This window comes from Panicum virgatum, chromosome 3K (genome assembly GCF_016808335.1).
Source record: "Panicum virgatum strain AP13 chromosome 3K, P.virgatum_v5, whole genome shotgun sequence".
Lineage (NCBI taxonomy): Eukaryota > Viridiplantae > Streptophyta > Magnoliopsida > Poales > Poaceae > Panicum > Panicum virgatum.
Genome location: NC_053138.1, coordinates 56,299,215 through 56,308,375, shown reverse-complemented (window position 1 = coordinate 56,308,375; position 9,161 = coordinate 56,299,215). Strand labels below are relative to the sequence as shown.

General features: G+C 43.4%; 1 protein-coding gene and 1 long non-coding RNA gene across 2 annotated transcripts; both read left to right on the top strand.

Moving 5' to 3' along the window:
• Window positions 1-243: 243 nt before the first annotated feature.
• On the top strand, window positions 244-8,345 carry LOC120699773 (transmembrane protein 205-like). The gene is made up of 3 exons (XM_039983847.1): window positions 244-601; window positions 777-996; window positions 7,939-8,345. Exons 1-3 carry the CDS (start codon window positions 405-407, stop codon window positions 8,152-8,154), a joined length of 633 nt encoding a protein of 210 aa, XP_039839781.1. The 5' UTR covers window positions 244-404; the 3' UTR covers window positions 8,155-8,345.
• LOC120699774 lies at window positions 4,407-6,390 on the top strand. The gene is made up of 2 exons (XR_005685588.1): window positions 4,407-5,106; window positions 5,495-6,390. It is a non-coding gene; the product is annotated as an uncharacterized LOC120699774 (long non-coding RNA).
• Window positions 8,346-9,161: the final 816 nt, after the last annotated feature.

Genomic DNA, 9,161 nt, shown 5'->3' with positions numbered 1-9,161 from the left:
CAAATTATTATTTTTGAAGTATCTCTAAGATAGAAACACTTTGACGCTTTGATCATATCCGGTAAGTCTTTGAAACATTAACCATCCATAGCTTTCGAGAAATACTTGATTTTAAAATATACAAAATGCTTATTGAGAAAGAATTTTGCAATCCCATAATATATTTTCAGGTATTATTTTAGTTAAATAAATATGGTCAAAATTGTATCGAAAAGACTGTAAAAACCAACAACCTCTGTACAGGTGCGAGTAGCATTGAGTCCATCTACCACCATACCAAGCCCTTCCTCTCCCAATCCCAACTACGATAAATTTTTCTTCAATCTCCTCTGCTGCGCAATTCCCCAACTACCCGCTCCCAAATCCTCCCTCCCCTCCCTACAGCGGCGACCGGCGTCGAGGCGATGGGGTGGGCGACGCGGTTCCTGGCGGCGGTGTGCTTCTTCGCCGCGGGTGTCCTTTTCGTCCCCGTGGCCATCCTCGGCTCCCCCTCCGGCGCCGGGGCCCTTACCGCCGCCAAGCTAGCCCACCTCCTCTCCTTCGCCACCTCCTGGGGCGCCGCCCTCTGGGCCACCTTCATCGGCGGCATCATCATGTTCAAGTAAGCTTCCCGTCCGTAAGAGGATAAAAATCCCACCTTTCTTCCTCCTTCCTCTTCTTGCCCCCAATTTTAGGAACTGGTAATCGTGAGGGGGAAGATGTTCAAGAATCGATCGATTGATTGAACTGGAGCGGTGTTGTGTGTTGTGGTGGTGTTGAATCTTTGGTCTTTGTAGGAACCTGCCGAGGCACATCTTCGGTAACCTGCAGAGCAAGATGTTCCCGGCATACTTCACGCTCATCTCCGCCTGCGCCGCCATCTCCGTCGCCGCCTTCGCGTACCTCCACCCGTGGAAGACGGCGTCCACAGTGGAGCGCTACCAGCTTGGATTCCTCCTTTCCGCGCTCGGCTGCAACCTCTCCAACTTGCTCGTGTTCACCCCAATGACCATCGAGGTGAGCGCTTTCCTCCTCCTCCTTTTTTTTTTAAGAGGACGAATTAAAAAGGCACTTATTTCTGAATGCTATGAGAATCTAGGATTTGTGATGGTGATAGTGGAAGTATGGTTTGTAGAGTTCATATGACCGAAGAAGTTTGCATTTTACTTGTGAATATGTTGCTCATCAGTAGCAGTTAAGTCATACTATCGGGTTGTCAGCTGACTTGTGCTGTGCTACTAGAAAGCTATTTCGATGGGCTGACATGTTACGTGATGCCTAAAGCCTAATGAAAAGAGCAGCCTTTATGTTATTGCATTTATTTGAGCATAACCTCTTCAGTAAAATAGGAGCTGTAATCTAGTGCTCGTTAGTGCATCCCAAAGCTATTTTTTTCACTCAAATGTATCTTGTCTAATCATATGGCATCATGTGCAGTCTAAAAAACTAATTCTTTTGACAAATATGCCTTGTATAATATGGTAATTGTTAGTTGTTGCTAGGATTCGTATAGGTAGCTGGAACGTAGGGTCCCTAACGGGTAAGTTGCGAGAGCTAGTTGATGTAGCAATTAGGAGGCGTGTAAATATTCTATGCGTTCAGGAGACTAAATGGAAGGGCCAGAAGGCGAAGGAGGTTGAGGATACTGGCTTCAAGCTTTGGTACACGGGAGCAACTCCGGGTAGGAATGGTGTAGGCATCTTGATTGATAGGAGCCTTAAGGATAGAGTCGTAGAGGTTAGAAGGCAAGGCGACAGGATTATCCTAATCCGGTTGGTAGTTGGAGATTCGGTTTTGAATGTGATCAGTGCCTATGCCCCTCAGGTAGGCCTTAGTGAGAGCACCAAGATGCAGTTCTGGGAAGATCTAGATAGCATGGTTAGTACCGTGCCTACTAGCGAGAAACTCTTCATAGGAGATCTCAACGGCAATGTGGGTGCGACTAATATAGGGTTCGAGCGAGTGCATGGGGGTTTTGGGTATGGTAGCAGGAGTCAAGAGGGGGAGGATGTGTTGAACTTCGCGTTAGCCTACGACTTGTTGATAGCGAATACCGTGTTTAAGAAGAGGGAATCCCATCTTGTGACGTTTCGTAGTGGACAACACTCGAGCCAGATCGACTTTATCCTTACTAGGAGGGAGGATAGACGTGATTGCTTAGATTGTAAGGTGATACCTGGGGAGTGTGTTGTCCCTCAACACAAGCTTGTGGTGGCGGATTTTCGTCTTCGGGTACGTGTCCACCGGGACAAATGTGCCAAGATTGCGAGAACAAAGTGGTGGAAGCTTAGAGGGGAAGCGGCACAAGCGTTTAAGGAAAGGATGCTAGGTGAGGGGCCTTGGGAAGAAGTAGAAGACGCAGATGACATGTGGCTAAAGATGGCAACATGTGTTCGGAAGGTGGCCTCAGAGGTGTTTGGCGTGAGTAGGGGAGGCAAACAGGAGGGGAAAGACACCTGGTGGTGGAACGACGAGGTGCAAAGGGCTATTAAGGAGAAGAAGGAGTGTTTCAAGCGCCTCCATCTTGACAAGAGTGCAGCCAACATCGAGGGCTATAAATTAGCGAAGAGAGTTGCAAAGCGAGCTGTGAGTGTAGCAAAGGGTAAGGCGTATGATGACCTGTATCAGCGGTTAGGCACGAAAGAAGGGGAGAAGGACATTTATAGGATGGCTAGGATCCGCGAGCGGAAGACAAGGGACATCAACCAAATCAAATGCATTAAGGATGGGACAGATCGACTGCTAGTGAAGGATGAGGAGATCATGGATAGATGGAGAGAGTACTTCGACAAGTTGTTTAATGGAGAGAGTGAGAGCCCTACCCTTGAGTTAGATGACTCTTTTGACGATACCAACAGACGTTTTGTGAGGAGAATTCAGGAGGCAGAGATCGGGGAGGCTTTGAAGAGGATGAAGAGAGGTAAAGCGATGGGCCCTGATGGTATTCCCATTGAGGTGTGGAGATGCCTAGGAGATAGAGCAATAGTATGGTTAACTAAGCTTTTTAATCTCATTTTTCGGTCAAACAAGATGCCTGAAGAATGGAGGAGAAGTATATTAGTACCTATCTTCAAAAACAAGGGCGATGTTCAAAGTTGTACTAACTACCGTGGAATTAAGCTGATGAGCCATACGATGAAGATTTGGGAGAGGGTTATCGAGCATCGCCTAAGAAGAGTGACAAGTGTGACCCAAAATCAATTTGGGTTCATGCCTGGAAGGTCAACCATGGAGGCGATTTTCTTAATACGACAATTGATGGAGAGATATAGGGAGCAGAAGAAGGATTTGCACATGGTCTTCATTGACCTTGAGAAGGCATATGACAAGGTACCGAGAAATGTCATGTGGTGGGCTTTGGAGAAGCACAAAGTCCCAACTAAGTACATTACCCTCATTAAGGATATGTACAAGGATGCGACGACGTTTGTCCGAACATGTGATGGCAACACCACTGACTTTCCTATTAACATAGGCCTACACCAGGGGTCAGCATTGAGTCCTTATTTATTTGCTTTAGTGATGGATGAGGTCACAAGGGATATACAAGGTGAGATCCCTTGGTGTATGCTCTTTGCTGATGATGTGGTGTTAGTTGACGAGAGTAGGGCAGGGGTTAATAGGAAGTTAGAGCTGTGGAGACGCACGTTAGAGTCGAAAGGATTCAGACTTAGTAGGACCAAGACCGAGTACATGATGTGCGATTTCAGCGCGACTAGGCATGAGGGGGGAGACGTTAGTCTAGATGGGCAAGTGGTGGTCCAGAAGGATACTTTTCGGTATTTAGGATCGGTGCTACAAAAGGATGGCGACATTGATGAAGATGTTAGGCATAGAATTTCAGCTGGCTGGTTGAAATGGCGGCAAGCTTCTGGCATCCTTTGTGACAAGAGGGTGCCACAAAAGCTAAAAGGCAAATTCTATAGGACAGCAATTCGTCCGGCGATGTTATACGGTGCTGAATGTTGGCCTACAAAAAGGCGACATGTGCAGCAACTGAGTGTAGCAGAGATGCGGATGTTGCGGTGGTTTTGCGGGCACACAAGGAGAGATAGAGTCCGGAACGAAGTTATTCGGGATAGGGTCGGGGTGGCACCAATTGAGGAGAAACTTACTCAGCATCGGCTGAGATGGTTTGGACATGTCCAGCGAAGGCCTCATGAGGCGCCGGTGCGTAATGGGGTTCTTGAGCGGGTCGATAATGTAAAGAGGGGTAGAGGTAGACCTAAACTGACGTGGGAGGAGTTGGTTAAAAGTGACCTTAAGGATTGGAATATCTCTAAAGAGATAGCTTTGGATAGAAGCGCTTGGAGACTAGCTATCAATGTGCCTGAACCTTGAACTTATTTCTTTCGGGTTTCATCTCTAGCCTACCCCAACTTGCTTGGGAAAAAAGGCTATGTTGTTGTTGTTGTTGTTGTTGTTAGTTGTTGCTACGATACACAGTTGTTAAAGTGCTTTCTCAATTGTTGTGGTTCAATAGTTTTCATCATTAAATGCCAAGTGTGCAGTGCTGGTTCTACACTATGCAGTTATAAGTCCATATATGGCATGACATTAATATTTTTTCACTATTCTGAGAAGCCTAGGCTATGGGTGTCGAAATAGGAGAAACATGTTTTAAGTCTAATTGTTTATTATGGTATTATGATGAAGATTACCAATTTACCATTATAGGTTCTTCATGTAACTAATAAGTTTAGTTCATGATTTATTCTAGAGTCCAAGCCAAACATTAAATGACAGAACTCGACATCACAACATCTCACACGACACACTGAGTGGATGCTGTTTACTTGGTATAAGTTAGCATGCTACAAAGAGAACAGATGCTACAAGAATTTAGGATTTGTGATTGCTGGGTTTTCCCAATTGCAGGAGTGTACACAAATTAATAATAAGTTATTCATCACTATTAACTAATCTTAACTCAAAGGAAATTGAGTAGTACTTTATCTGTTATACAGTTTATTAGATAGTAAAAATAATTGGTGCTGTTTTATAATTGAAAATTGAGTGCAAAATCTATATTGTCAATGAACTAATAATAATTTTGTGTAGTTCTCATACTCACGTTAGTCTGATAGCTTTCATTTAAGCTAATACTAGCAAACTAGTTGCTGGAAGGTAAAAAAAAACTCGACCGGGCGGGGTAAAGACCGCCCCCGTGGCATTATATTAAGAAGAGGCCAAGTTGACCCCGGCCGAGAAACCCCCCGAACCCCGGCTCTTGATCTTGGGTCTGGTGCCACGTTCCTGGGACCGTTACCCAACGGGCCGGGACCAAGCTGACCACTCAAGCCACTGGGTCTGGCGCCACGTTCTTGGGACCGTTACCCACCGGGCCGGGTCCAGGCTGACTACACAGCCCAAGCCATCAAGAGCACAGCGAGGGGTTTTTTTTTCCGCAGGGGGGGGGGGATCCGCCCCGGTGGGGGTTCGAACCCCCCACCTGCGGGTGCCGCCGGTTGCGCCCAGACCGACTGAGCTAACAACCTTAGGCAGTTGCTGGAAGGTAGTAATACCAGGCATTGGGTTCTCTTTGTTTCTGGACTTCACGAGTCTTAAAAGATTAATGTTTCATGTTACTCTACTATAAAGCCAAGTTTCAGAATCTTGGTTTGGTTTGCAGCCATATGGTGTAACGTCCAATGAGCAAATTGAACTTCAGATTATTGATTTCGCTGTTTTTCTTAGTTTTTTAAACTAAACAGGAGTTATAGGCAAAAAAAAAAAATTCATGCAAAATACATGGAATCATTTTGTGTTGGTTGGTGCTCTAAAGCATATTTTCTTTGATGCAAATATGACTTTGTGGACATGGTGGTTGTTGCTATGGTAAACCACTGTTCTCAAATGATTGTGCCCATAATGTTGTTGAATAGCTTTAATGGTATGCTAAAGCAATGGTTGTGGTTCTGTATTGTCAACTTATGATTGCACAGATGGTTCCATGTCAAGTTTCATCACCACTATTCAAAGCATTAATTAAGGTGTTAAGCAGTTGGTACTCTGTAATGCTGCGATGACAAAAAATTCTGTTTACTGAATACTTCGTTATTGAAGCTGGAATTCAAGCTAGTGTTCTATGACTGAGATTGACACTGGAATGTCTTACTCATCATTTCTTGCAATTGATTGGGGTGTTCGAATCCTTTTTTGCGAATGTGTAGTTTGCAGGCACAGGGTACCAGGGAAGCTTCTTTTATTGTGTTCTTTAGGTTCAACAGCCCAGGCTCACATGGCATATTATGGACAGTGTGAGTATGTCATGTGGAGCATGGTGCTCAAAGTGTAGTTTTATTAAAATTTGTTGCAAAGAAGTGTAGTTCTGCAAAATTAATACAACAAAACCTAACCCAAAAGAAGTGTGGCTTTGTGAAAGATAATAAAATGTGTGCTTTTATGACATTTTGCTCAGAATAATTATAGTTTTGTGATATTTATGCGCTTTCTTACAATCAATGTTTGGCTAATCTTGCTCATATTTCTTTCCTCATCAGCAGTATAGTTTGTGCCTTATGGAAAGTTTCCCTGTGGCTAATCCAATATTTCCTATTGAGGGAGCATACGATTAATTCATTTTCAGTTCATTCAACAATGTCTATTTTTCTGATGCATATGATTGGTCCTACTGAGGGAGCATATGATTAATCTTTCTAGATGGGTTTGGCATTGGATTTTATCACTACTCTCTAAAGCTTAAGTTAAGGTGCCAATGTATCAAAAACATTCTATACAAGTCTGTAGTCCTTACTATTGTGATGGAAGAAGCAGTTAAATTTTCATTGATCATTTTGCGGTTCAAACTAGAATTCAGAATAGTGTTAGATGACAAAATGACAATGCATTGTGTCACACGATCAATAGAGTGAATGTTAGTTGGCATAAGATAAAATAATAATAATGCAGTTACTTCACCTATCATTTTTTTGGATCATAATTCTATAGGACAGCAATTCGTCCGGCGATGTTATACGGTGCTGAATGTTGGCCTACAAAAAGGCGACATGTGCAGCAACTGAGTGTAGCAGAGATGCGGATGTTGCGGTGGTTTTGCGGGCACACAAGGAGGGATAGAGTCCGGAACGAAGTTATTCGGGATAGGGTCGGGGTGGCACCAATTGAGGAGAAACTTGCTCAGCATCAGCTGAGATGGTTTGGACATGTCCAACGAAGGCCTCCTGAGGCGCCGGTGCGTAATGGGGTTCTTGAGCGGGTCAATAATGTAAAGAGGGGTAGAGGTAGACCTAAACTGACGTGGGATGAGTTGGTTAAAAGAGACCTTAAGGATTGGAATATCTCTAAAGAGATAGCTTTGGATAGGAGCGCTTGGAGATTAGCTATCAATGTGCCTGAACCTTGAATTTATTTCTTTCGGGTTTCATCTCTAGCCTACCCCAACTTGCTTGGGAAAAAAGTCTATGTTGTTGTTGTTGTTGTTGTTGTTGTTGTAATTGGTTATTTATCTGTGTAGTGTACAAGCAGAGGGTGCCCTGTACCAGACGAATTTCTTCTTATCCTATGTTTTATGTGGCCAAACCCCATGTTTCTTTTGTCGATTGTATTATGGTAATGTCTTTATGGAAAGGTTTCCCCAAATATTCATCCCATGTTGGGATGATGGTTATTTTAGGGATGTTGTGTGAACCCTGTGTAAGGCAAATGCATTTAGCAAGCTCTGGGTGCCCTGTACCAGACATTTTTTTAATTCCATGTTTTTTAATAATCAATTTGTGCCAAAATCCATTCACGTTCCAACATATCCTAAAGGCTTTTTTTAATGCAATGTCTGTCTGTTTATAGGGGATGTTGATTGAACAATGCTTCTAGTTTTGCACTATCGAACTAAAATGAGAGAAAATCAGGAACAAGTTTCAGACTAATTATGACATACCCTTTTCTGCACCTACATCCTCTGTTGTGGGCCTACTTGACATTGTTGATTGCTCATTGCAGATGATGAAGAAGAGGCACAAGATCGAGCGGGACCTGAGCATCGGCGAGGAGGTCGGGTGGTCCAAGAACCAGCAGGTGGTTAAATCCAACCCTACCCTCGCCGCGATGAACAAGAAGTTTGGTATGATCCACGGGCTCTCGTCGCTGGCCAACATCATGTCCTTCGGCAGCCTGGCCATGCACTCCTGGTACCTGGCCAGCAAGATTGAGCTTTGAAGACACCCTTCTTCGCCAAATTGGTTGTGCACGTCATGCTGTGGGATCGCAAGTAGATTAAGTTGTACTATACTATTGACTTCACAGGAGATAAGTTGTAGCTGAAAGAAATCCTATGAAACACATGCTGCTCGCAGACCAGCAATTGAAATTCGAAATAATTCAGCAATCGAAAGAAATCCTATGAAACACATCCCGCCGGGAAGGGGTTCCTCTTGGGCGCCGGCGGCAGAGGGGCGCGCCCCCTCCTATTTCCCTAAAGAAAAAAATATGAAGGTGCTGAGCTTCACTCCTAAGTCCTAACTCAAAACTAATATCACGCTCCCTTCATTCTAATACAAGTACTTCTAAGTTTATCCTAAGTGAATGTACGCTAAATTTAATCAAATTTATTGAGAAGATCGTCGAGGATGTCGGTCTCTATTATTTTTTAAGGGGGAGGCCACCGGGATCGAAAAGAAGAAGATAACATATTTGGAGGGCTCTTTTGCATATATTCAAAGGGTATGGATCTAAGTGACACAACTTAACAAGTTTATGGTGCCAAATTTTAATTTTGTGAGTTCGTGGACTTAAGTGGTACCTCGAGACAAATTGGATGGCTGGTGGTGCATTTAAGTCTTAAGGAATATATGGCTGGGGAATCTTTTTATACTGCATAGCCAAATGGAGAGTTATGGAGGGTGAACTTTGGAGTGTATGCTGGAGGTCACTTAAAATTATATGACTAGTGTTATGCTTTATATTTTGACGTTGTTCATTGTTTTTGAAATATCATTAGATACGTTTTGATTTATGTTTTTGGATAAATAGATTTGTTTATGATATTATCAAAAATATTGGCGTCATAGTCATTTCCGATAATATCATATCATTTTTTATTAGAAAAAACTATAAAAATAAAACTAATGGTGTCTTCTGCCGAACATTTTCATCCCTAAGTCTTTCAAAACAATTTCCATTGAGATTGTTATACCAAACTGGATTACATCAAGGTTGTTTCTTCC